The 27,752-nt window shown below is 32.7% G+C and overlaps 8 protein-coding genes, 1 non-coding gene and 1 pseudogene across 10 annotated transcripts; all 10 read right to left on the bottom strand.

The window, feature by feature from the left end:
- Positions 1-68: 68 nt before the first annotated feature.
- Positions 69-1,978, bottom strand: LOC105628384 (transcription termination factor MTERF8, chloroplastic). Its single transcript, XM_089723207.1, has one exon. The coding sequence runs from the start codon at positions 1,900-1,902 to the stop codon at positions 697-699; it is 1,206 nt and encodes a 401-aa protein (XP_089579333.1). The 5' UTR covers positions 1,903-1,978; the 3' UTR covers positions 69-696.
- An 859-nt stretch (positions 1,979-2,837) lies between these two features.
- LOC105628381 (uncharacterized) lies at positions 2,838-5,446 on the bottom strand. Its single transcript, XM_089723199.1, has 2 exons — positions 5,145-5,446; positions 2,838-4,543 (listed from the first exon to the last, which is right to left on the bottom strand). Exon 2 carries the CDS (start codon positions 4,239-4,241, stop codon positions 3,051-3,053), a length of 1,191 nt encoding a protein of 396 aa, XP_089579325.1. The 5' UTR covers positions 4,242-4,543; positions 5,145-5,446; the 3' UTR covers positions 2,838-3,050.
- Positions 5,447-6,148: 702 nt separating this feature from the next.
- LOC149498754 (transcription termination factor MTERF8, chloroplastic-like) lies at positions 6,149-8,682 on the bottom strand (annotated as a pseudogene).
- Positions 8,683-8,873: 191 nt separating this feature from the next.
- On the bottom strand, positions 8,874-10,792 carry LOC119370965 (uncharacterized). The gene is made up of 2 exons (XM_089723197.1): positions 10,507-10,792; positions 8,874-9,935 (listed from the first exon to the last, which is right to left on the bottom strand). Exons 1-2 carry the CDS (start codon positions 10,566-10,568, stop codon positions 9,227-9,229), a joined length of 771 nt encoding a protein of 256 aa, XP_089579323.1. The 5' UTR covers positions 10,569-10,792; the 3' UTR covers positions 8,874-9,226.
- Positions 10,793-11,264: 472 nt separating this feature from the next.
- Positions 11,265-14,542, bottom strand: LOC105628383 (uncharacterized). The gene is made up of 2 exons (XM_089717973.1): positions 12,834-14,542; positions 11,265-12,660 (listed from the first exon to the last, which is right to left on the bottom strand). Exons 1-2 carry the CDS (start codon positions 14,021-14,023, stop codon positions 11,481-11,483), a joined length of 2,370 nt encoding a protein of 789 aa, XP_089574099.1. The 5' UTR covers positions 14,024-14,542; the 3' UTR covers positions 11,265-11,480.
- Positions 14,543-15,998: 1,456 nt separating this feature from the next.
- Positions 15,999-21,990, bottom strand: LOC105628382 (uncharacterized). Of its 2 annotated transcripts, none has more exons than XM_089723191.1 (2): positions 20,582-21,990; positions 15,999-17,601 (listed from the first exon to the last, which is right to left on the bottom strand). In XM_089723191.1, the coding sequence occupies exon 2, from the start codon at positions 17,332-17,334 to the stop codon at positions 16,123-16,125; it is 1,212 nt and encodes a 403-aa protein (XP_089579317.1). In that variant the 5' UTR covers positions 17,335-17,601; positions 20,582-21,990; the 3' UTR covers positions 15,999-16,122. The 2 variants fall into 2 exon arrangements, with proteins under 2 accessions (XP_089579317.1, XP_089579320.1); XM_089723194.1 differs by lacking the exon at positions 20,582-21,990 and having other exon boundaries at positions 15,999-16,831; positions 17,403-17,689.
- Positions 18,166-20,582, bottom strand: LOC105628441 (uncharacterized). Its single transcript, XR_016319584.1, has 3 exons — positions 18,995-20,582; positions 18,894-18,952; positions 18,166-18,701 (listed from the first exon to the last, which is right to left on the bottom strand). It is a non-coding gene; the product is annotated as an uncharacterized LOC105628441 (transcript).
- Positions 20,595-21,812, bottom strand: LOC149498753 (uncharacterized). Its single transcript, XM_089717949.1, has 2 exons — positions 21,798-21,812; positions 20,595-21,587 (listed from the first exon to the last, which is right to left on the bottom strand). Exons 1-2 carry the CDS (start codon positions 21,810-21,812, stop codon positions 20,595-20,597), a joined length of 1,008 nt encoding a protein of 335 aa, XP_089574075.1.
- A 1,627-nt stretch (positions 21,991-23,617) lies between the features above and the next one.
- LOC149498752 (transcription termination factor MTERF8, chloroplastic-like) lies at positions 23,618-25,251 on the bottom strand. Its single transcript, XM_089717938.1, has 2 exons — positions 25,233-25,251; positions 23,618-25,088 (listed from the first exon to the last, which is right to left on the bottom strand). Exons 1-2 carry the CDS (start codon positions 25,249-25,251, stop codon positions 23,863-23,865), a joined length of 1,245 nt encoding a protein of 414 aa, XP_089574064.1. The 3' UTR covers positions 23,618-23,862.
- Positions 25,252-25,928: 677 nt separating this feature from the next.
- LOC149498751 (transcription termination factor MTERF8, chloroplastic-like) lies at positions 25,929-27,556 on the bottom strand. The gene is made up of 2 exons (XM_089715370.1): positions 27,381-27,556; positions 25,929-27,226 (listed from the first exon to the last, which is right to left on the bottom strand). Exon 2 carries the CDS (start codon positions 27,028-27,030, stop codon positions 26,140-26,142), a length of 891 nt encoding a protein of 296 aa, XP_089571496.1. The 5' UTR covers positions 27,031-27,226; positions 27,381-27,556; the 3' UTR covers positions 25,929-26,139.
- Positions 27,557-27,752: the final 196 nt, after the last annotated feature.

Raw genomic sequence — 27,752 nt, 5'->3', positions numbered from 1 at the left:
TCATTTGCATTCTATCAAGCATTGCATTAGTTTCAGCAATATGAAAGTTAATTAAAAAAACAAAAAAAGACCTGAATCCCAAACAATTCATAAGAACCACTCAAAGTTCCAAGGATTGAGGACAAACTGTCCCACCAGATTATCCATAGTAGAAACAAGTCTCAAAAATTCTCTACACTAAGCTGACCAAATCTTTAGTGGTTAAGCTATACAGAGATATAAAAAAATAAATAAAAAAAAAAATCAAAATCTAACATGTTAGTGCCCATATTGAAACCCTAGCTCTTGAGGACACATCCTACCTTCAAATACATCCTGCAAAGAAGGAATATGCTCCTTGTGTTTGTCCACATAAATTTTTGAGAAGCATTTCTCACTTAATGTCAACACAGAAGAGAAACTGATATTCTTCTGCAATCCACCTTCTGAAATTAAAATTTCAATAACTAAATCCCTAGGAATGGTTCTCTTCTTCAAACTGTGAGAAAGTAGATATGGATTTGCAGCTACTGCTGAAGGCTTTAAATCCATCACATTAACGAGAAAATCCATAGTACCAATTATTTTCTTCTCCGAAAAAGTCATGCATCGAGGATCCTTTTTGAAAGCTGACAAGATCTCATCTTTCGACCAACCACATCTTCCATAAACCTCAATTTTGTTTTGCCAAGTTGATTCATTTTGAGAAATTAGATATCAAAAACATCCTAGCTCTTGAGGACACATCCTACCTTCAAAGACATCCTGCAAATAAGGAATATGCTCCTTGTGTTTGTCCACATACCTTTCTAAGAAGCATTTGTCATTTAATACCAACACAGTATAGAAACTGATATTCTTCTCCAATGCACCTTTAGACGTCAAAATTTTAATAACTAAACCCCTGGGAATGATTCTTTTCTTCATACTGTAATGAAGAAGGTAAGGAGATGCAGCAATTTCTGAAGGCTTCATATCCATCACATTAATAAGAAAATTCATACAACCAATTATCTTCTTCTCTGAAAAAGTCATGCATTCAGGAGCTTTTTTGAAAGCAAACATTAAGTCAGCTTCAGACCAACCACATCTTCCATAAACCTCAATTTTGTGTTCCCAATTTGAGTCAGAGAATTGGAGCATTGAAGCAAGAGCATGGATAAACTTTGTTTTTGTAGGGCAGAACCCCATATCAATAAGCTCTTTGATCTTATCGTGGAACTTCTCAGCTTTATGGCACAGCAAACTAGGATGATGTATGAAGATGTGCTGGATTACAGATTGCGGCATTCCAATTTCTCTCAAGACCAATAAATTAGGAGCACTAGTTTTTTCCACATCATATAGAAGAAACCTCGATTGTGATCTCAAAGCTCGAATGACCATGTCATCATCAAATAGCAAAGCACTCTTGAGGAACTCATAAGCAGGAATAATCTGATTCCTTAAGCTAGTGTTTAATAACGCTGGTAGTAAAGATATTAATTTTGCAAGGTTTGGACCAGTTATCCCAATAGAAGAGAAAAAATTAAGCTTAGGTAAAAAGGTTTTCTCAGGATCAGCTAAAAGAATCTCTGGACGTGACTTAACAATTTTTGTTATTTGGAAATTGCAGAAACCATGTTTTTTCAGAAAAGCAAGGACACAGTCCGGCCTTTCTGGGCTTACAAATTGCACTCTTTTGGAGATAGAATTAGCGGCTTCCCGCGATAACCCACATGAATTCATGAGGTATGAAATTGTAAACGAGGTTTGTTTCAGTTGTTTTTGATTACTAATTTTTGTATTGTCAACTGATGAAAAAGATCTGGTAATAATAACCGGTGAAGATTGAAGAAACGGCAAATGGGTTCTCAAATCACAAAAATGTGTTAAAAGAGGAGAGAGCAATTGGGGTGATTTATTGTAATATAAAGCAAACATACTCAAATATATGGAAATTAGCCAGAAAAACAATGCAAGGAACGAACTTACAAGACTAATTCTTAGAGCTGGCGGCTGTGGTTACTTCTCCCAAGAGCGCCGACTGTGTCGTTGCCGGTTGGAGGATGTTTATTTTAAAAGGAGCACGTCTTTCTGTATATTGGGTGCTGCTGATGAAGAAGGGGCTTCAGATTTTATTTGAGTTTGGGCCAGAGAATGAGTCTAACTAAGACAGAAACCCAATTATATTTCATTCACGATGAGGAGCCCAACATTTCTCATGCACTGTTATTTGAAAGGAAAAAGATAATACTATGTTCAAATTTAAAATTTTAAATTATTAATATATGGCATAAACACTTATCTTTTAAGTAAATTTTATATACCTATATAAAAGCCGAAAGAAATAGGGAATTTCTATTGTTTGGATATGCACAAAAAGAGTGTAGAAAACAATATTAAACAATAGATTTTTAATTAGTTTTTAGCATTTTGATTATTTTTAAATTGGGCGAAATCATATGAATAAGATACTTAAACGCTACATTTCATATGCCCTAATCCATTCCTTTCATCTCTACATTTGTTTAGGATTCTTACATATAGATATACATTTTAAAACTTATTTGCCAAAAGATAATTTTTAATACAATAATAATAATAATAATAATAATTAAAGTCTACACATTTACTATAAAAAAATTATATTATATTAAATTCTTTAAACTACATATTTTAATTTTTCAATAAATTGATGAATTTCTAAATTTATAATGTAAATTGATAAAAAAAATAATTCAAGTTCAATTAATTTCATTTAGCTTTCAAAACTTTAACTTTGTTAATAACTACTCAAACCTGAAGCAGTCAAAGCCTAGCTTGACTCATTTGCACTCTATCAAGCATTTCATTAGTTTTAGCAATATGAACGTTAATTAAAAAACAAAAAAGGACCTGAATTCCAAACAATTTCATAAGAACCACTCAAGTTCCAAGGATTGAGGACAAACTGTCCCACCAGATTATCCATAGTAGAAACAAGTCTCAAAAATTCTCTACACTAAGCTGACCAAATCTTTAGTGGTTAAGCCATACAGAGATATACAAAAATAATAATAATAAATAAAAAAAAATCTAAATCTAACATGTTAGTGCCCATATTGAAACCCTAGTTCTCGAGGGCACATCCTACCTTCAAATACATCCTGCAAAGAAGGAATATGCTCCTTGTGTTTGTCCACATACATTTCTGAGAAAAATTTCTCACTTGATGTCAACACAGTAGAGAAACTGATATTCTTCTCCAATGCACCTTTCGACATCAAAATTTTAATAACTAAACCCCTAGGAATTATTTTCTTCTTCAAACTGTGAGAAAGTAGATATGGATTTGCAGCTACTGCTGAAGGCTTTAAATCCATCACATTAACGAGAAAATCCATAGTACCAATTATTTTCTTCTCCGAAAAAGTCATGCATCGAGGATCCTTTTTGAAAGCTGACAAGATCTCATCTTTCGACCAACCACATCTTACATAAACCTCAATTTTGTGTTGCCAACTTGATTCATTTTGAGTAATTGCAGCAAGGGCACGGATAAACTTCGTTTCTGTAGGGCAGAAACCCATATTCATAACCTCTTTGATCTTATTGCGAAACATGCCAACTTTAAACAATAACAAATTAGTATAATGTATCAATAACAGCTGGATACAGGATTGTGGCATTCCAATTTCTCTCAAGAACAACAAATTAGGAGCACTAACCCTTTCCACATCGTGTTGAAAAATTCTCGATCCCCTACTCATAGCTTTAATAACCATGTCATCATCAAATAGCAATGCAGACTTGAGGAATTTATAAACAGGAATAATTCGATTCCTTAAGCTATGGGTTAATACAACTGGCTTTGAAGAGATGAGTTCTGCAATGTCTGGGCTACTGATCCCAATAGAAGAGAAAAACATAAGCTTTGGAAAAATAGTTTTCTCAGGATCAGCTAAAAGAAGCAATGGATACAACTTAACAATTTTGGTTATCTGGGGATTGGAGAAACCATATTTGTGGAGAAGAGCAAGCACAGAGTTTGGCCTTTCCACGTTTTCAAATTGCACTCTCTTAGAAGCAGAATTAGCAGCTTCTCGTGACAACCCACATGAATTTATGAGGTATGAAACTGTAAAAGAGGTTTCTACTGCCGTATTGTTATCAGACGAGAAAGCTCTGACAACAGTAACAGGTGTAGATTGAAGAAACTGTGAATAGGTCCTTAAATCACAAAAATGTCTCAAAATAGGAGATACCAATTGTGGTGTTTTAGAGTAGAGTAAACGAATCATCACTGAAATGTATGAAATTAGCAATGCAAGGGACAACTTACAAGACTAATTCTTAGCCTTGGCTGAAGTTCAATCAAATGTCGTTTTCTGGGGTGTTGCCGAGCAGAGCAGGACGTTTGACCGTCTCGTTGTTGATTTGGAGGATTTTAACAGGAGCACATCTTTCCGTTGTTTTTGTGCTGTTCCGGAATCTTAGAGATTTGAGAAGGCTATGGCTCTTTTTAACTTTGTTTGCTGCTGACGAAGATGATGGAACTTCAGATTCAACTAACAAGAGGGTTTGGGCCAGAGAACGACTCCACCTAAAACTCAAACCAAATAATATGTCATGGCTGCAAATTAATATCATAAATTAATTTATAAACAGGAATAATAAAATTCGGTAAGCTATGGCGTAATAGACTTGGGTTTGCAGATATGAATTTTGCAAGGTCTGGGCCAGTAATCCCGACAGATGAGAAAAACTTAAGCTTGGGAAAAATAGTTTTCTCAGGATCAGCTAAAAGAAATCCTGGGTTATACTTAACAAGTTTAGCTATTTGGGAATTGGTGAAACCATGTTCATTGAGTAGTGCAGGGACAGAGTTTGGTCTTTCTGGAGTTAAAAAATGCACTCTCTTGGAAGCAGATATAGCGGCCTGTGGTGACAATCCACATGAATTTATGAGGTAGGAAACTGTAAAAGAGGTTTTTTCCGGTTGGTTTTCATTCCTACCGATTGTTGATGAGAAAGATCTTTTAATAATAACTGGTGTACATTGAAGAAGCCGCAAATGGGTACTCAAATCACAAAAATATCTCAAAATAGGAGAGAGCAATTGTGGTGTTTTAGCGTATAGTAAAGCAAACATAACTGAAACAAATGCAAATTAGCCTGAAAAACAATGCAAGGAACCAACTTACAAGACTGATTCTTAACCTTGGCTGAATTTCGATCTAGGTGTCGTTTTCTAGGGTTTTGCAGTTTGTTTCTGCCAAAGAGCATCGGGTGCAGAACAGAGCAGGATGTTTAATAGCAGCACATATTTCCGTTCTTTGGATGCTGCTTCCAAAACTGAGGGATTTGTCTGGCCTGAGAAGGCTACGGCTCTGAGGAACTTTTTGTTTGCTGCCAGTGCCTGCTGATGAAGAAAAAGAGAAGGGGCTTCAGATTCAACAAACGCGAGAGGCCGATGGGTTTGGGCCAGAGTACAACTCTATCTAGTTTCGTGAGTATAACTAGTTTAGCCTCTCATTTTTTTAGGCTTAATGACAGAAAAACAGAATAATAATAATAATAATAATAATAATAATAATAATAACAATCAAAACAACCTCGTTTTAATATAGATTTTAATTGATTTTAGCTTATTGAACTAACTCGTGAACTCAACTTGACTCGATAAGGCTAACTCGAGAGCTCGGCTCGTTTATTAAACAAATTTGATAGCTCGACTTAAGCTCGATAAACTTATTGAACGAACTCGAGCGAGCTTTTACCAAACCGAGCCACAAGCAGCTCACGAGCGGCTTGTCTTGTTTACTGCCCTAGCCGCAAGCTCAATTTTTGGACAAATTGTACATCTTACAAATTTATGATGCAAATTGAGCTTTATTTCAATTAAAAATTATAAAAGTATCATGGTATAATAAATTACAGAATACATAAAATTCGCATATGTAGGTCCTACATAATTTTTTAAGTTAAAAAATTAGTTGAGACGGTTGTTGAAATCTAACCATGTAAATTTTCTCTTGTTTAATTTTGCGAGCTTTGCATGAACATAATGATATTGACCCGAATCATTTGCATTCCTTATAAAACACACAAACATAGCTAGTTAATAAAAAGACCAAAAATTGCCAATTTCCATTAACAATTCTTGAATTCCAAACAATACACAAACAGTCTACTTGACATTTCCACAGGAGCTCTAAGGATTCAACCCAAACCCTCCCACCAGATTATCCAAAATTCTCTAGCTGTACATACCCTAAACGGCATAAGATATAAAGATCAAAAAAGAAAAAAAAAAAACCTCAGAATCAAAATGTTATTGCTCATATTGAAATCCTAGCTCTTGAGGACACTTCCTACCGTCAAAGACATCCAGCAAATAAGGAATATCCTCCAGATGTTTGTCTATATACATTTTTAAGAAGCATTTGTCAGTTAATAACAATACAGAACGGAAACTGATCTTCTTCAATACACCTTTCAACATCAAAGTTCTAAAAACTAAACGCCCAGGAATGGTTCTCTTCTTCAAACTGTAAGAAAGTAGATATGGATTTGCAGCTACTGCTGAAGGCTTTAAATCCATCACATTATCAAGAAAATGGACAGTACCAATTATTTTGTTTTCCGAGAAACGCATACATCGAGGATCCCTTTTAAAAGCTTTCAAGATCTCATCTTTAGACCAACCACATCTTCCATAAACCTCAATTTTGCGTTGCCAGTTTGATTCATTAAGTAGAATTGCTTGAAGAGCATAGATAAACTTCATTCCTGTAGGGCGAACCCCATATCAATAAGCTCTTTGATCTTATCGAGGAACTTATCAGCTTTGCGGCACAGCACACTAGGATGATGCATCAAGATCTGCCGGATTAAAGATTGTGGCGTTCCAATTCGTCTCAAGAACAATAAATTAGGGGCACTGATCTTTTCAACATCCTGTCGCAAAATTCTTGATTGATTACTCATAGCTTTAATGACCATGTCATCATCAAATAGCAAAGCATTCATGAGGAATTCATAACCAGGAATAATTCGATTCCTTAAGCTAGTGCTTAGTAGTGGTGGGTTTGAAGATATGAATTGTGCAAGGGTTGGGCCAGTGATTCCAATAGAAGAGAAAAATTTAAACTTTGGAAGAATAATTTTCTCAGAATCATATAAAAGAATCCGTGGGTCATGCTTAACAATTTTAGCCATTTGGGAATTAGTGAAACCATGTTTGTTGAGCAATGCAAGAACAGAGTCTGGTCTTTCTGGAGTTAGAATTGCACTTTCTTGGAAGCAGATATAGCGGCTTGTGGTGACAATCTACATGAATTTATCAAGTAGGAAACTGTAAAAGAAGCATTTTGCAGTTGTTTTTTATCAGTTAATTATTACTTTAATTTTTAAATAATTTTATATAATAGATAAATTAAAAATATTATAATCAATTCACTTAATAATTTATAATTCACTGATAAATTATTTACTATTTGTTTTCCATTAAATTTTTTGTTTTTCACTTTTCTTTAATAAATAAATAAATTTATTTGTTTAAACTTGTTTATTATATTTTTTCTTTATTTTTGAGAAAACTGTTTTTAAAATAAAAAATAAACTTTATGAAACCACAAATTATTGTTTACTGTTTTTAATTTTATATTTCTCGTTTTTTTATTTTTATAAGATTTATCCTCATAAAATTATTATTATTACTATTGTGATTGTCACAAATGAATTGATGGGAAAAAAGAATTTCCACTCCGAAAATGATAAAAGATCCCAACAAAATACTACTACTACTAGTATTATTATTATTATTATTATTATTATTATTATTATTATAAATTTAATATTATTTATTTATTCATAATGTCATTTATTTATCCAAAATATACAAGCATATATTTTTGTCTCTTATTCAATTTTTCAACTTTTTTTCTATCTCTTCTCTATTTAGTATTATTTTTATATTTATTATTTTTTCTCTATATATGTAAATCTAATATCATTTAGTATTATTTATTTATTATAATATTTGGATATTGTGTATTCAACATAATAATTAATAGTTACTGTAACTTTAAAATTTTAAAATTGAATTGTAAAATATTTTTAATTATTTTGTTTGAAACTTTGGATTTTTAGAATTTTAACTATTAAGTAAAATCTTTAATAGCTTAATAAGGGAGAGATTTGATAATTGAAAGAATTTTTCACATCATGAAAAAAAAAAAAAAATTAAAATAGTTTTTAAAAAAATAGTAATCAAAAACTAAAAACTACTTCATATTTCTAATAAATAAAAAACTAAAAATAAAAAATTATAATAAATAGGGCCTTAGTCTTCTTAAAAGACATTAAATACCTAAATGTGACAAGTATTTGAAAACAAAATAAGCAATGAATTTTAATATTTTTAACTCATAAATATAAAAAATTATTCTGTCCCAAAATATAAATCGTTTTGAATATTTTAAAAAACAATGAACGATATTTTTTAAATATTACTCTTAATTATATCAAATACAATAATTAACTTCACAAATTACCATTGATTTAAAAAATTTATATTTTAAGATATAAAAGTATTATTTTATGGATAATACTAAATTTGATATGGCAATTGATGATTTGGGAATGTTTAGTCTAATGACAATATTTCTATTACTTGGACAAAGAGACAATTGCTCATGCATTAACTATAGTTTGAAATACAAAATCATTCTTTCCCATTTTATACTTCAATAATAAACTTCTTTCTTATTCTAAAAAATTATTAATTTACTTTTCTTCTCAAAACTATAAATTGGACATCTTTTTTGCCATTAAGGTCTAAAACATAAAAAATATTTCGAAATATGTTGTTTGTATTGTACCCTAAAACTTTGTCGTTTTGAAACCAATTGAGTGCAAAACCTGCAATATGAGGTGACAAGAGTATTAGTACGACATAAATTGCAGCAAGGGTGAGCTAACTGTTCGTTTTACAACAAATTAGGAGCAAATAGCTAATGCATTACAAAAGGACTCTTTCGAGAAATATTTTGAAGTGCTCGTCTCCACTCACTCCACCCACTGGCTGTTCGCAGTGGAATTTTCAATTACAAGTTTTTCTCATCGGAAACTAATGCCCAGAAACCAGATTATGCATAGCAGAACAGGTCTCAAAATGCATCAATTCACCAAATCCTCGGCGGTTAATGTAATGGATATGACAAATAACATGAGAAGAAGAAAAAGAAAAAAAAAAAACACCATCCCAACCAAAATCAACATGTTACTGCCCATATTGAAATCCTAGCTCCTGAGAGTACATCCTACCTTTACCTTCAAAGACATCGAACAAATAAGGAATATGCTCCTTGTGTTTGTCCACATACCTTTCCAAGAAGCATTTGTCAGTTAATACCAACACAGAATAGAAGTTGATATTCTTCTCCAATACACCTTTCAATATCAAAGTTTTAATAACTAAGCCCCTAGGAATTATTCTCTTCTTCAAACTCGAAGTAAAAAGGTAAGGACTTGCAGCTATTTTTGAAGGCTTCATGTCCATAAAATTAACAAGAAAATCCATAACACCAATTATTTTCTTCTCCGAAAGGGTCATGCAAAGAGGATGTTTCTTGAAAACTGACAACATCTCATCTTTAGACCAACCATATCTTCCATAAAGCTCAATCTTGTGCTGCCAATTTGATTCACTAATGCTGATAATTGCATGAAGAGCATGGACGAACTTTGTTTTGGTAGGGCAGAACCCCATATTAATAACCTCTTTGACCTTATCCCGGAACTTGTCAACTTTATGGCATATCAAAGAACTATGATATGCCAATAACATATTGATAAGGGATTGTGTCATTCCAATTTCCCTCAAGACTAATAAATTAGGAGCCATAATCTTTTCCACATCATATAGAAGAATTCTTGATCCTGGCCTCAAAGCTCTAATGACCATGTCATCATCAAATAGCAAAGCACTCCTGACAAATTTATAAGCAGGAATAATAAAATTCGGTAAGCTATGGCGTAATAGACTTGGGTTTACAGATATGATTTTTGCAAGGTCTGGGCCAGTAATCCCGACAGAATAGAAAAACTTAAGCTTGGGAAAAATAGTTTTCTCAGGATCAGCTAAAAGAAATCCTGGGTCATACTTAACAAGTTTAGCTATTTGGAAGTTGGTGAAACCATGTTGATTGAGTAGTGCAAGGACAGAGTTTGGTCTTTCTGGAGTTAAAAATTGCACTCTCTTGGAAGCAGATATAGCGGCCGGTGGTGACAATCCACATGAATTTATGAGGTAGGAAACTGTAAAAGAGGTTTTTTCCGGTTGTTCTTTATTACTACTGATTGTTGATGAGAAAGATCTGTTAATAATCACTGGTGTACATTGAAGAAGCCGCAAATGGGTACTCAAATCACAAAAATATCTCAAAATAGGAGAGAGCGATTGTGGTGTTTTAGTGTATAGTAATGCAAACATAACTGAAACAAATGCAAATTAGCCTGAAAAACAATGCAAGGAACAAACTTACAAGACTGATTCTTAACCTTGGCTGAATTTCTAGGCGTCGTTTTCTAGGGTTTTGCAGTTTGTTTCTGCCAAAGAGCATCGGGTGCAGAACAGAGCAAGATGTTTAATAGGAGCACATATTTCCATTCTTTGGGTGCTGCTTCCAAAACTGAGGGATTTTCTGGCCTGAGAAAAGGCTACGGCTCTGAGGAACTTTTTGTTTGCTGCCAGTGCCTCCTGACGAAGAAGAAGAGAAGGGACTTCAGATTCAACAAACGCGAGAGGCCGATGGGTTTGGGCCAGAGTACAACTCTTAGTATAACTAGTTTAGCCTCTCTTTTTTTAGGCTTAATGACTGAAAAACAGAATAATAATAATAATAATAAACTTCTAAGTTTATTTTTAATTTTAACAAATTTTATTTAAAATATTGAAAATTATTTTTCTTTAAAAATTAAGTTTTTTATTAAGTTGAGGAGGGTAAATTGTAAAAAAAAAATGATTTTTGGGCAAATTTTACATTGCTTTTAAGTTTAAACTGCAAAATGAGTTTTAATCATAGTATAATAAATTGCAAAATATATAAAATTCATACTACTTGATTAATCTTTAACATTGAAAAATTAGTTAAAACATTGTTAGAGTCTAACAATGTAAATATTCTCTTGTTTAATTTTACGAGAGCTTTGCACGAAGATACTCATACTCGACCCGACTCATTTGCACCCGTAATAAAACACACAGTCGAGCATAGCTATAGTTTGGCAGCAGTAAACTCAATTTAACAACAAGAACGTTAATAAAAAGACCAAAAATTGCCAATTTCCATTTAAAATTCTCGAATTCCAAACAACATACAAACAGTCTACTTGACATTTCCATAGGAGCTCTAAGGATTCAACCCAAACCCTGCCACCAGATTATCCAAAATTCTCTAGCTGTACATACCCTAAACAGCATATGATATAAAGATCAAAAAAGAAAAAAAAAAAAAAACCTCAGAATCAAAATGTTATTGCTCGTATTGAAATGCTAGCTCTTGAGGACACTTCCTACCGTCAAAGACATCCAGCAAATAAGGAATATCCTCCAGATGTTTGTCTATATACATTTTTAAGAAGCATTTGTCAGTTAATAACAATACAGAACGGAAACTGGTCTTCTTCTTCAATACACCTTTCAACATCAAAGTTTTAAAAACTAAACGCCTAGGAATGGTTCTCTTCTTCAAACTGTAAGAAAGTAGATACGGATTTGCAGCTACTGCTGAAGGCTTTAAATCCATCACATTATCAAGAAAATGGACAGTACCAATTATTTTCTTTTCCGAGAAACGCATACATCGAGGATCCTTTTTAAAAGCTTTCAAGATCTCATCTTTAGACCAACCACATCTTCCATAAACCTCAATTTTCCGTTGCCAGTATGATTCATTGAGTAGAATTGCTTGAAGAGCATAGATAAACTTCATTCCTGTAGGGCAGAACCCCATATCAATAAGCTCTTTGATCTTATCGTGGAATTTATCAGCTTTGTGGCACAGCACACTAGGATGATGCATCAAAATCTGCTGGATTAAAGATTGTGGCGTTCCAATTTGTCTCAAGAACAATAAATTAGAAGCACTAATCTTTTCAACATCCTGTCGCAAAATTCTTGATTGATTACTCATAGCTTTAATGACCATGTCATCATCGAATAGCAAAGCATTCATGAGGAATTCATAACCAGGAATAATTCGATTCCTTAAGCTAGTGCGTAGTACTGGTGGGTTTGAAGATATGAATTGTGCAAGGGTTGGGCCAGTGATTCCAATAGAAGAGAAAAATTTAAACTTTGGAAGAATAATTTTCTCAGAATCATATAAAAGAATCCGTGGGTCATGCTTAACAATTTTAGCCATTTGGGAATTAGTGAAACCATGTTTGTTGAGCAATGCAAGAACAGAGTCTGGTCTTTCTGGAGTTAAGAATTGCACTTTCTTGGAAGCAGATATAGCGGCTTGTGGTGACAATCCACATGAATTTATCAAGTAGGAAACTGTAAAAGAGGCATTTTTCAGTTGTTTTTTATCTGTACTGATTGTTGATGAGAAAGTTTCGGTAATAATAAGTGGTGTACATGGAAGAAATCGCAAATGGGTCCTCAAATCACAAAAATGTATCAAAATGATTAAATAAAAATTTGATTTTTAAGTAAGTTTGGAGGCAAATTCAACCTTACAGTTCCATTTGTACTTCAAATGAAAACAGAAAGTATGGAACCATTGGTGGTTAAGCTATAGCATAATTGATATGACAAGTAATACGAGCTATGAAGAAAGGAAGAAGAAAAAGAACCATAGTTACCAAAATTAACATGTTACTGCCCATATTGAAGGCCTAGTTCTTGAGGACACATCCTACCTTCAAAGACATCCTGCAAATAAGGAATGTGCTCCCTGTGTTTGTCCATATACCTTTCTAAGAAGCATTTGTTAGTTAATCCCACCACAGTAGAGAAACAGATATTCTTCTCCAATGCACCTTTCGACTTCAAAATTTTAATAACTAAACCCCTGGGAATGATTCTTTTCTTCGTACTGTAACAAAGAAGGTAAGGAGTTCCAGCTATTTCTGAAGGCTTCATATCCATCACATTAACAAGAAAATCCATACAACCAATTATCTTCTTCTCTGAAAAAGTCATGATTTCAGGAGCCTTTTTGAAAGCAAACATTACGTCAGCTTCAGACCAACCACATCTTCCATAAACCTCAATTTTGTGTTCCCAATTTGATTCAGATAATTGGAGCATTGAAGCAAGAGCATGGATAAACTTCGTTTCTGTAGGGTAGAAACCCATATTCATAACCTCTTTGATCTTCTCGCGAAACATGTCGACTTTATACAACAACAAATTAGTATGATGTATCAATAACAGCTGGATAGAGGATTGTGGCATTCCAATTTCTCTCAAGAACAACAAATTAGGAGCACTAACCCTTTCCACATTGCGTTGAAAAATTCTCGATCCCCTTCTCATAGCTTTATTGACCATGTCATCATCAAATAGCAATGCAGACTTGAGGAATTCATAAACAGGAATAATTCGATTCCTTAAGCTATGGGTTAATATACCTGGCTTTGAAGAGATGATCTCTATAATGTCTGGGCTACTGATCCCAATAGAAGAGAAAAACATAAGCTTTGGAAAAATAGTTTTCTCAGGATCAGCTAAAAGAAGCAATGGATATAACTTAACAATTTTGGTTATTTGGGGATTAGAGAAACCATATTTGTGGAGAAGAGCAAGCCCAGAGTTTGGCCTTTCTACGGTTTCAAATTGCACTCTCTTAGAAGCAGAATTAGCAGCCTCTTGTGACAACCCACATGAATTTATGAGGTATGAAACTGTAAAAGAGGTTTCTACTGTTGTTTTGTTATCAGACGAGAAAGCTCTGATAATGGCAGCTGGTGTAGATTGAAGAAACTTTGAATAGGTCCTTAAATCACAAAAATGTCTCAAAATAGGAGATACCAATTGTGGTGTTTTAGAGTAGAGTAAACGAATCATCACCGAAATGTATGAAATTAGCAATGCAAGGGACAACTTACAAGACTAATTCTTAGCCTTGGCTGAAGTTCAATCAAATGTCGTTTTCTGGGGTTTTGCCGAGCAGAGCAGGACGTTTGACTGTCTCGTTGTTGATTTGGGAGGATTTTAACAGGAGCACATCTTTCCGTTGCTTTTGTGCTGTTCCGGAATCTTAGAGATTTGAGAAGGCTATGGCTCTTTTTAACTTTGTTTGCTGCTAATGAAGATGATGGAACTTCAGATTCAACTAACAAGAGGGTTTGGGCCAGAGAACGACTCCACCTAAAACTCAAACCAAATGATATGTCATGGCTGCAAATTAATATCACTCGCCTTCACCAGCGCAGATAAATTAATTTAGGAAGCAGCGGAGATAAAGTACGCGGCGGCGCCAGCAGCAGAGACGGTGATGGGTGCTAGACGAGGAAGGTAGGAGAAGGGGGGATTAGTGATACCGTTTCCAAGGGCAAAAACTGATTTTGTATAAAAATAATAATAAAATACTCATTCTGCATCCAAATAGTTGTCGCCCCTGAGTTTGATAAATAATAAATTTTTTTTTTTTATTTTATCCTTTACATATAATGGATAAATTAAAAATATTATAATCAATTCACTTAATAATTTATAATTCCCTAATAAATTATTTACTATTTATTTTTATTAAATTTTTTATTTTTTCATTTTTTTTAAATAAATAAACTTATTTGTTTAAACTTGTTTATTTTATTTTTTTCTTTATTTTTGAGAAAACTGTTTTTAAAAAAAATAAATTTTATGAAACCACAAATAGTTGTTTACTGTTTTTAATTCTATATTTCTCATTTTTTTTAATTTTTTATAAGATTTATCCTCATAAAATTATTATTATTACTATTATTATTATAAATTTAATATTATTTATTTATCTATAATGTCATTTATTTATGCAAAATATACAAAATATATTTTTATCTCTTATTCAATTTTTCAACTTTTTTTTTTCTATCTCCTCTCTATTTAATATTGTTTTTATATTTATTATTATTTTCTCTATCTCTATAAATCTAATATAATTTAGCATTATTTATTTATTATAATATTTGGACATTGTGTTTTTATTCAACATAATAATTAATAGTTATTGTAACTTTGAAATTTTAAAATTAAATTGTAAAATATTTTTAATTATTTTTTCTGTGAAACTTTGGATTTTTAGAATTTTTACTACGAAGTAAAATCTTTAATAGCTTAATAAGGGACAGATTTGATAATTAGAAGAATTTTTCACATCATGAACAAAAAAAAAAAAAAACTTTTTAAATAGTCTTAAAAAATAGTAATATAAAAGTAAAAACTACTTCATATTTCTAATAAATAAAAAACTAAAAATAAAAAATTATAATAAACAGGGCCTTGGTCTTCTTAAAAGACATTAACTATAGTTTGAAATATTTCTATTACTTGGACCAAGAGAAAATTGCTCATGCATTAACTATAGTTTGAAATACAAAATCATTCTTTCCCATTTTATATTTCAATAATAAACTTCTTTCTTATTCTAAAAAATTATTAATTTACTTTTCTTCTCAAAACTATAAATTGGACATCTTTTTTGTCATTAAGGTCTAAAACATAAAAAATATTTCGAAATATGTTGTTTGTATTGTACCCTAAACCTTTGTCGTTTTGAAGCCAATTGAGCTCAAAACCTGCTATATGAGCTGACTAGAGAATTAGTACGACTTAAATTGCTGCAAGTCCAATTTATTGAAGAAATTGCAGCAAAGGGTGAGTTATCTGTTCGTTTTACAACAAATTAGGAGCAAATAGCTAATTTATTACTAAAGGACTCTTTCAAGAAATACTTTGAAGTGCTCGTCTCCACTCACTCCACCTGCTCGCTGTTCGCAGTGGAACTTTCAATTACAAGTTTTTCTCATCGGAAACTAATGCCCGGAAACCAGATTATGCATAGCAGAAACAGGTCTCAAAATGCATCAATTCACCAAATCCTCAGTGGTTAATGTAATGGAGATGACAAATTACATGAGAAGAAGAAAAAGAAAAAAAAAAAACACCATCCCAAAATCAACATGTTATTGCCCATATTGAAATCCTAGCTCCTCAGAATACATCCTACCTTTACCTTCAAAGACATCGAGCAAATAAGGAATATGCTCCTTGTGTTTGTCCACATACCTTTCCAAGAAGCATTTGTCAGTTAATACCAACACAGAATAGAAGTTGATATTCTTCTCCAATACACCTTTCAATATCAAAGTTTTAATAACTAAGCCCCTAGGAATTATTCTCTTCTTCAAACTCAAAGTAAAAAGGTAAGGACTTGCAGCTATTTTTGAAGGCTTCATGTCCATAAAATTAACAAGAAAATCCATAACACCAATTATTTTCTTCTCCGAAAGGGCCATGCAAAGAGGATGTTTCTTGAAAACTGACAACATCTCATCTTCAGACCAACCATATCTTCCATAAAGCTCAATCTTGTGCTGCCAATTTGATTTACTAATGCTGATAATTGCATGAAGAGCGTGGACGAACTTTGTTTTGGTCGGGCAGAACCCCATATTAATAACCTCTTTTACCTTATCCCGGAACTTGTCAACTTTATGGCATATCAAAGAACTATGATATGTCAATAACATATTGATAAGGGATTGTGTCATTCCAATTTCCCTCAAGATTAATAAATTAGGAGCCATAATCTTTTCCACATCATATAGAAGAATTCTTGATCCTGCCCTCAAAGCTCTAATGACCATGTCATCATCAAATAGCAAAGCACTCCTGACAAATTTATAAGCAGGAATAATAAAATTCGGTAAGCTATGGCGTAATACACTTGGGTTTGCAGATATGAATTTTGCAAGGTCTGGGCCAGTAATCCCTACAGAAGAGAAAAACTTAAGCTTGGGAAAAATAGTTTTCTCAGGATCAGCTAAAAGCAATCCTGGGTCATACTTAACAAGTTTAGCTATTTGGAAGTTGGTGAAACCATGTTCATTCAGTAGTGCAAGGACAGAGTTTGGTCTTTCTGGAGTTAAAAATTGCACTCTCTTGGAAGCAGACATAGCGGCCGGTGGTGACAATCCACATGAATTTATGAGGTAGGAAACTGTAAAAGAGATTTTTTCCGGTTGTTCTTTATTACTACTGATTGTTGATGAGAAAGATCTGTTAATAATAACTGGTGTACATTGAAGAAGCCGCAAATGGGTACTCAAATCACAAAAATATCTCAAAATAGGAGAGAGCGATTGTGGTGTTTTAGTGTATAGTAAAGCAAACATAACTGAAACAAATGCAAATTAGCCTGAAAAACAATGCAAGGAACAAACTTACAAGACTGATTCTTAACCTTGGCTGTATTTCTAGGCGTCGTTTTCTAGGGTTTTGCAGTTTGTTTCTGCCAAAGAGCATCGGGTGCAGAACAGAGCAGGATGTTTAATAGGAGCACATATTTCCATTCTTTGGGTGCTGCTTCCAAAACTGAGGGATTTTCTGGCCTGAGAAAAGGCTACGGCTCTGAGGAACTTTTTGTTTGCTGCCAGTGCCTCCTGATGAAGAAGAAGAGAAGGGGCTTCAGATTCAACAAACGCGAGAGGCCGATGGGTTTGGGCCAGAGTACAACACTATCTAGTTTCGTAAGTATAACTAGTTTAGCTTCTCTTTTTTTTAGGCTTAATGACTGAAAAACAGAATAATAATAATAATAATAAACTTCTAACTTTATTTTTAATTTTAACAAATTTTATTAAAAATATTGAAAATTATTTTTCTTTAAAAAAAATTTTTTTTATTAAGTTGAGGAGTGTATAAAAAAATGATTTTTGGGCAAACTTTACATTGCTTTTAAGTTTAAACTGCAAAATGAGTTGTAATCATAGTATAATAAATTGCAAAATATATAAAATTCGTACTACTTGATTAATTTTTAACATTGAAAAATTAGTTAAAACATTGTTAGAGTCTAACCATGTAAACATTCTCTTGTTTAATTTTACGAGAGCTTTGCACGAAGATAATCATACTCGACCCGACTCATTTGCACCCGTAATAAAACACACAAACATAGCTAGTGTTTGGCAGCAGTAAACTCAATTTAACAACAAGAACGTTAATAAAAAGACCAAAAATTGCCAATTTCCATTTAAAATTCTCGAATTCCAAACAACATACAAACAGTCTACTTGACATTTCCACAGGAGCTCTAAGGATTCAACCCAAACCCTGCCACCACATTATCCAAAATTCTCTAGCTGTACATACCCTAACAGCATAAGATATAAAGATCAAAAAAAGAAAAAAAAAATCTCAGAATCAAAATGTTATTGCTCATATTGAAATCCTAGCTCTTGAGGACACTTCCTACCGTCAAAGACATCCAGCAAATAAGGAATATCCTCCAGATGTTTGTCTATATACATTTTTAAGAAGCATTTGTCAGTTAATAACAATACAGAACGGAAACTGATCTTCTTCTTCAATACACCTTTCAACATCAAAGTTTTAAAAACTAAACCCCTAGGAATGGTTCTCTTCTTCAAACTGTAAGAAAGTAGATATGGATTTGCAGCTACTGCTGAAGGCTTTAAATCCATCACATTATCAAGAAAATGGACAGTACCAATTATTTTCTTTTCCGAGAAATGCATACATCAAGGATTCTTTTTAAAAGCTTTCAAGATCTCATCTTTAAACCAACCACATCTTCCATAAACCTCAAGGTAATGGATATGACAAATAACATGAGAAGAAGAAAAAGAAAAAAACAAAAAAACAACACCCCAACCAAAATCAACATGTTAGTGCCCATATTGAAATCCTAGCTCCTCAGAATACATCCTACCTGTACCTTCAAAGACACCGAACAAATAAGGAATATGCTCCTTGTGTTTGTCCACATACCTTTCCAAGAAGCATTTGTCAGTTAAAACAAACACAGATTAGAAATTGATATTCTTCTCCAATACACCTTTAAATATCAAAGTTTTAATAACTAAGCCCCTAGGAATTATTCTCTTCTTCAAACTGAAAGTAAAAAGGTAAGGAGTCGCAGCTATTTTTGAAGGCTTCATATCCATAAAATTAACAAGAAAATCCATAACACCAATTATTTTCTTCTCCGAAAGGGTCATGCAAAGAGGATGTTTCTTGAAAACTGACAACATCTCATCTTGAGACCAACCATATCTTCCATAAAGCTCAATCTTGTGCAGCCAATTTGATTCACTAATGCTGATAATTGCATGAAGAGCCTGGACGAACTTTGTTTTGGTCGGGCAGAACCCCATATTAATAACCTCTCTGACCTTATCCCGGAACTTGTCAACTTTATGGCATATCAAAGAACTATGATATGTCAATAACATATTGATAAGGGATTGTGTCATTCCAATTTCCCTCAAGACTAATAAATTAGGAGCCATAACCTCTTTGATCTTATTGTGGAACTTACTAGCTTTGCCGCACAGCAAACAAGGATGATATATCAATAACTGATTGAGAATGGATTGTGGCATTCCAATTTCCCTCGAGACAAATAAATTAGGAGAACTAATCTTTTCCACGTCATATAGAAGAATCCTTGAATATAATCTCAACGCTCTAATGACTGTCATCATCAAACAGCAAAGCACTCCTGACGAATTTATAAGCAGGAACAATTTGATTCGGCAAGCTAGCGTGTAATAGCGTTGCGTTTGAAGATATGAATTTTGCAAGGTCTAGGCCAGTAATCCCCATAGAAGTGAAAAAACTAAGCTTAGGAAAAATAGTTTTCTCAGAATCATATAAAAGAAACCATGGCTGATACTTGACAATTTTAGCTATTTGGGAATTGGTGAAACCATGTTCCTTGAGTAGTGCAAGGGCAGAATCTGGTCTTTCTGGAGTTAAAAATTGAACTTTCCTGGAAGCAGACATAGTGCAAGGGACTAATCTAGTCCAATTTGATGGTTTCCAATGTATTATTTCAGAAAATCTTTAATTCTTATATTATTTTATACAGTAATCCTATTTGGGTAGATTATAAATCATAAAAATTTAGAAAATTTTCACCTGACATGCATCAATACCACTCGCCATGTAGAAACTTCTTGTTCTTGAGGCCGTTTTCATGAATTAAGGTATTCACTCAACCTTTTGCACGGTTTTCAAAAATCATGCACTAATTGAGCAAAAAGCCCAATCTTGAATAAAAAATAATTAAAATAATAATTTGTAATACTTTAACTAATAAAAGTGTCACTATTATTAAAGAAAAGAATTATTTTTGATTCCTTTTGGCATCATCTAATGCAAAATGATTAAATAAAAATTTGATTTTTAAGTATGTTCGGAGGCAAATCCAACCTTACAGTTCCATTTGGTTTAATAGTTATCTAACAATAAGTAAAAAGCAATAAAGCAGATAATAATTAATACTTAAAATGAAAACAGAAAGCATGGAACCATTGGTTGTTAAGCTATAGCATAATTGATATGACAAGTAATATGAGCTATGAAGAAAGGAAGAAGAAAAAGAACCATACTTACCAAAATTAACATGTTACTGGCCATATTGAAGGCCTAGTTCTTGAGGACACATCCTACCTTCAAAGACATCCTGCAAATAAGGAATGTGCTCCCTGTGTTTGTCCATATACCTTTCTACAAAGCATTTGTCAGTTAATCCCACCACAGTAGAGAAACTGATATTCTTCTCCAATGCACCTTTCGACTTCAAAATTTTAATAACTAAACCCCTGGGAATGATTCTTTTCTTCACACTGTAACAAAGAAGGTAAGGAGTTCCAGCTATTTCTGAAGGCTTCATATCCATCACATTAACAAGAAAATCCATACAACCAATTATCTTCTTCTCTGAAAAAGTCATGCAAAGAGGATGTTTCTTGAAAACTGACAACATCTCATCTTGAGACCAACCATATCTTCCATAAAGCTCAATCTTGTGCAGCCAATTTGATTCACTAATGTTGATAATTGCATGAAGAGCCTGGATGAACTTTGTTTTGGTCGGGCAGAACCCCATATTAATAACCTCTCTGACCTTATCCCGGAACTTGTCAACTTTATGGCATATCAAAGAACTATGATATGTCAATAACATATTGATAAGGGATTTTGTCATTCCAGTTTCCCTCAAGACTAATAAATTAGGAGCCATAATCTTTTCCACATCATATAGAAGAATTCTTGATCCTAGCCTCAAAGCTCTAATGACCATTTCATCATCAAATAGCAAAGCACTCCTGACGAATTTATAAGCAGGAATAATTTGATTCGGTAAGCTATGGCGTAATAGCGTTGGGTTTGTAGATATGAATTTTGCAAGGTCTGGGCCAGTAATCCCGACAGATGAGAAAAACTTAAGCTTGGGAAAAATAGTTTTCTCAGGATCAGCTAAAAGAAATCCTGGGTTATACTTAACAAGTTTAGCTATTTGGGAATTGGTGAAACCATGTTCATTGAGTAGTGCAAGGACAGAGTTTGGTCTTTCAGGAGTTAAAAAATGCACTCTCTTGGAAGCAGATATAGCAGCCTGTGGTGACAATCCACATGAATTTATGAGGTAGGAAACTGTAAAAGAGGTTTTTACCGGTTGGTTTTCATTCCTACCGATTGTTGATGAGAAAGATCTTTTAATAATAACTGGTGTACAATGAAGAAGCCGCAAATGGGTACTCAAATCACAAAAATATCTCAAAATAGGAGAGAGCGATTGAAGAACGACTCCACCTAAAACTCAAACCAAATGATATGTCATGGCTGCAAATTAATATCACTCGCCTTCACCAGCGCAGATAAATTAATTTAGGAAGCAGCGGAGATAAAGTACGCGGCGGCGCCAGCAGCAGAGACGGTGATGGGTGCTAGACGAGGAAGGTAGGAGAAGGGGGGATTAGTGATACCGTTTCCAAGGGCAAAAAACAAGGCTGATTTTGTATAAAAAAATAATAAAATACTCATTCTGCATCCAAATAGTTGTCGCCCCTGAGTTTGATAAATAATAAATTATTTTTTTTATTTATCCTTTACATATAATAGATAAATTAAAAATATTATAATCAATTCACTTAATAATTTATAATTCTCTAATAAATTATTTACTATTTATTTTTATTAAATTTTTTATTTTTCCATTTTTTTTAAATAAATAAACTTATTTGTTTAAACTTGTTTATTTTATTTTTTTCTTTATTTTTGAGAAAACTGTTTTTAAAAAAAATAAATTTTATGAAACCACAAATAGTTGTTTACTGTTTTTAATTCTATATTTCTCATTTTTTTATTTTTTATAAGATTTATCCTCATCAAATTATTATTATTACTATTATTATTATTACTATTATTATTATAAATTTAATATTATTTATTTATCCATAATGTTATTTATTTATCCAAATATACAAACATATATTTTTATCTCTTATTCAATTTTTCAACTTTTTCTTTTCTATCCCCTCTCTATTTAGTATTGTTTTTATATTTATTATTATTTTCTCTATCTCTATAAATCTAATATAATTTAGCATTATTTATTTATTATAATATTTGAACATTGTGTTTTTATTCAACATAATTATTAATAGTTACTGTAACTTTGAAATTTTAAAATTAAATTGTAAAATATTTTTAATTATTTTTTCTGAAACTTTGGATTTTTAGAATTTTTATTATTAAGTAAAATCTTTAATGGCTTAATAAGGGAGAGATTTGATAATTGGAAGAATTTTTAACATCATGAATAAAACAATTTAAAAAAAAATATAGTTTTCAAAAAAATAGTAATCAAAAAATAAAAATAAACAACTACAATAAACGAGGTCTTAGTTTTCTTAAAAGACATTAAATACCCAAATGTGACAAATATTTGGAAATGAAGCAAGCAATGAATTTTAATATTTTTACCTAATAAATATAAATAATTATTCTGTCCTACAATATAAATCGTTTTAAATATTCTAAAGAACAATAAACGATATTTTTTTCAATATTACTCTTAATTATATCAAATACAATAATTAACTTCACAAATTACCATTCGTTTAAAAGATTTATATTTTGAGATATAAGAGTATTATTTTATGGATAATACTAAATTTGATATGGCAATTGATGATTTGGGAATGTTTAATCTAATGACAATATTTCTATTACTTGGACCAAGAGAAAATTGCTCATGCATTAACTATAGTTTGAAATACAAAATTATTCTTTCCCATTTAATATTTCAATAATAAACTTCTTTCTTATTCTAAAAAAAATATTAATTTACTTTTCAAAACTATAAATTGGACATCTTTTTTGTCATTAAGGTCTAAAACATAAAAAATATTTCGAAATATGTTGTGTGTATTGTACCCTAAATACACCTTTATTCATCTGCACACTATAAACAGCCTTAGCCTATAACTTTTTCTAATGTTATGCGCCATTTTCTTTGTCGTTTTGAAACTGCTATCTGAGGTGACAAGAGTATTAGTACGACATAAATTGCAGCAAGGGTGAGCTATCTGTTCGTTTTACAACAAATTAGGAGCAAATAGCTAATGCATGACAAAAGGACTCTTTCAAGAAATACTTTGAAGTGCTCGTCTCCACTCACTCCACCTGCTCGCTGTTCGCAGTGGAACTTTCAATTACAAGTTTTTCTCATCGGAAACTGATGCCCAGAAACCAGATTATGCATAGCAGAAACAGGTCTCAAAATGCATCAATTCACCAAATCCTCAGTGGTTAATGTAATGGATATGACAAATTACATGAGAAGAAGAAAAAGAAAAAAAAACACCATCCCAACCAAAATCAACATGTTATTGCCCATATTGAAATCCTAGCTCCTCAGAATACATCCTACCTTTACCTTCAAAGACATCGAACAAATAAGGAATATGCTCCTTGTGTTTGTCCACATACCTTTCCAAGAAGCATTTGTCAGTTAATACCAACACAGAATAGAAGTTGATATTCTTCTCCAATACACCTTTCAATATCAAAGTTTTAATAACTAAGCCCCTAGGAATTATTCTCTTCTTCAAACTCGAAGTAAAAAGGTAAGGACTTGCAGCTATTTTTGAAGGCTTCATGTCCATAAAATTAACAAGAAAATCCATAACACCAATTATTTTCTTCTCCGAAAGGGTCATGCAAAGAGGATGTTTCTTGAAAACTGACAACATCTCATCTTTAGACCAACCATATCTTCCATAAAGCTCAATCTTGTGCTGCCAATTTGATTCACTAATGCTGATAATTGCATGAAGAGCGTGGACGAACTTTGTTTTGGTCGGGCAGAACCCCATATTAATAACCTCTTTTACCTTATCCCGGAACTTGTCAACTTTATGGCATATCAAAGAACTATGATATGTCAATAACATATTGATAAGGGATTGTGTCATTCCAATTTCCCTCAAGATTAATAAATTAGGAGCCATAATCTTTTCCACATCATATAGAAGAATTCTTGATCCTGGCCTCAAAGCTCTAATGACCATGTCATCATCAAATAGCAAAGCACTCCTGACAAATTTATAAGCAGGAATAATAAAATTCGGTAAGCTATGGCGTAATACACTTGGGTTTGCAGATATGAATTTTGCAAGGTCTGGACCAGTAATCCCGACAGAAGAGAAAAACTTAAGCTTGGGAAAAATAGTTTTCTCAGGATCAACTAAAAGCAATCCTGGGTCATACTTAACAAGTTTAGCTATTTGGAAGTTGGTGAAACCATGTTCATTGAGTAGTGCAAGGACAGAGTTTGGTCTTTCTGGAGTTAAAAATTGCACTCTCTTGGAAGCAGATATAGCGGCCGGTGGTGACAATCCACATGAATTTATGAGGTAGGAAACTGTAAAAGAGGTTTTCTCCGGTTGTTCTTTATTACTACTGATTGTTGATGAGAAAGATCTGTTAATAATAACTGGTGTACATTGAAGAAGCCGCAAATGGGTACTCAAATCACAGAAATATCTCAAAATAGGAGAGAGCGATTGTGATGTTTTAGTGTATAGTAATGCAAAAATAACTGAAAAAAATGCTAATTAGCCTGAAAAACAAAACAAGGAATAAACTTCCAAGACTGATTCTTAACCTGGGCTGAATTTCTAGGCGTCGTTTTCTAGGGTTTTGCAGTTTGTTTCTGCCAAAGAGCATCCGGTGAAGAACAGAGCAGGATGTTTACTAGTAGCACATATTTCCATTCTTTGGGTGCTGCTTCCAAAACTGATGGATTTTCTGGCCTGAGAAAGGCTACGGCTCTGAGGAACGTTTTGTTTCCTGCCAGTGCCTCCTGATGAAGAAGAAGAGAAGGGGCTTCAGATTCAACAAACGCGAGAGGCCGATGGGTTTGGGCCAGATAACAACTCTGTCTAGTTTCGTGAGTATAACTAGTTTAGCCTCTTTTTTTTTTTTTTAGGCTTAATGACTGAAAAACAGAACAATAATAATAATAATAATAATAAACTTTTACCTTTATTTTTAATTTTAACAAATTTTATTAAAAATATTGAAACTTATTTTTCTTTAAAAAATAAGTTTTGTGTTAAGTTGAGGAGGGTAAATTATTAAAAAAAAAAAAAAAAGATTTTTGGGCAAATTTTACATTGCTTTCAAGTTTACACTGCAAATTGAGTTATATTCATAGTATAATAAATTGCATAATATATAAAATTCATACTACATGATTAATTTTTTAATATTGAAAAATTAGTTAAAACATTGTTAGAGTCTAACCGTGTAAATATTCTCTTGTTTAATTCTAAGAGAGCTTTGCATGAAGATAATTATACTCGACCCGACTCATTTGCTCCTTAATAAAACACAAGGTCGAGCATAGCTACAGTTTGGCAGCAGTAAACGCAATTCAACAAGAAGAAAGTTATTAAAAAGACCAAAAATTGGCAATTTCCATTTACAATTCTCGAATTTCAAACAATATAGAAACAGTCTACTTGACATTTCCACAGGAGCTCTAAGGATTCAACCCAAACCCTCCCACCAGATTATACAAAATTCTCTAGCTGTACATACCTTAAACAGCACAAAATATAAAGATCAGAAAAGAAAAAAAAAATCTCAGAATCAAAATGTTATTGCTCATATTGAAATCCTAGCTCTTCAGGACATTTCCTACCGTCAAAGACATCCAGCAAATAAGGAATATCCTCCAAATGTTTGTCTATATACATTTTCAAGAAGCATTTGTCAGTTAATAACAACACAGAATGGAAATTGATCTTCTTCTCCAATACACCTTTCAACATCAAAGTTTTAAAAACTAAACCCCTAGGAATGGTTCTCTTCTTCAAACTGTAAGAAAGTAGATATGGATTTGCAGCTACTGCTGAAGGCTTTAAATCCATCACATTAACAAGAAAATGGACAGTATCAATTACTTTCTTTTCCGAGAAATGCATACATCGAGGATCCTTTTTAAAAGCTTTCAAGATCTCATCTTTAGACCAACCACATCTTCCATAAACCTCAATTTTCCGCTGCCAGTTTGATTCATTAAGTAGAATTGCTTGAAGAGCATAGATAAACTTTAATCCTGTAGGGCAGAACCCCATATCAATAAGCTCTTTGATCTTATCGTGGAACTTATCAGCTTTGTGGCACAGCACACTAGGATGATGCATCAAGATCTGCTGGATTAAAGATTGAGGCGTTCCAATTTGTCTCAAGAACAATAAATTAGGAGCACTAATCTTTTCAACATCCTGTCGCAAAATTCTTGATTGATTACTCATAGCTTTAATGACCATGTCATCATCAAATAGCAAAGCATTCATGAGGAATTCATAACCAGGAATAATTCGATTCCTTAAGCTAGTGCTTAGTAGTGGTGGGTTTGAAGATATGAATTGTGCAAGGGTTGGGCCAGTGATTCCAATAGAAGAGAAAAATTTGAACTTTGGAAGAATAATTTTCTCAGAATCATATAAAAGAATCCGTGGGTCATTCTTAACAATTTTCGCCATTTGGGAATTAGTGAAACCATGTTTGTTGAGCAGTGTAAGAACAGAGTCTGGTCTTTCTGGAGTTAAAAATTGCACTTTCTTGGAAGCAGATATAGCCGCTTGTGGTGACAATCCGCATGAATTTATGAGGTAGGAAACTGTAAAAGAGGTATTTTTCAGTTGTTCTTTAACAGCACTAATTGTCGATGAGAAAGATCTGGTAAGTGGTGTAGATGTAAGAAATCGCAAATGGGTCCTTAAATCACAAAAATGTCTCAAAATAGGAGATGGTGATTTAGTGTACAGTGAACGAAACATAACTGAAAAGTATGCAAATTAATCTGAAAAAACAGTGAGTGAAACGAACTTACAAGAGTAATTTATACGGTTGGCTGAATTTCGATCAAATGTCGTGCTCTAGGGTTTTACAGTTTGTTTCGCCCAAGAGCGCCGATGAAGAACAAAGTAGGATGATGCCTATGCCGATGAAGATGAAGACGCTTATCCAATGAAGAAGATGGGTTTGGGCCAGAGAAGGACTCTGCCCGACCCGAAACACGAACCGAATTTTTTCTTCTCTCACTTGTAAATAGTGACTTTTTTTAATATAATTTTCATTTTTATACCTTTGTTAATCTTATTTAAATATAAGAGTTTGAATTTTAATTCTTGTAAAAAACAATTATAAGAAAAATTCAAACATAACTATTGGTAATCAAAATTGTTATTTTGTATCCTTCAAA

This window comes from Jatropha curcas, chromosome 1, assembly GCF_041381405.1.
Source record: "Jatropha curcas cultivar XTBG-Jc1 chromosome 1, XTBG_Jcur_1.0, whole genome shotgun sequence".
Lineage (NCBI taxonomy): Eukaryota > Viridiplantae > Streptophyta > Magnoliopsida > Malpighiales > Euphorbiaceae > Jatropha > Jatropha curcas.
Note: the sequence above shows the minus strand (reverse complement) of the source record. Positions and strands in the feature narration are given on the sequence as shown.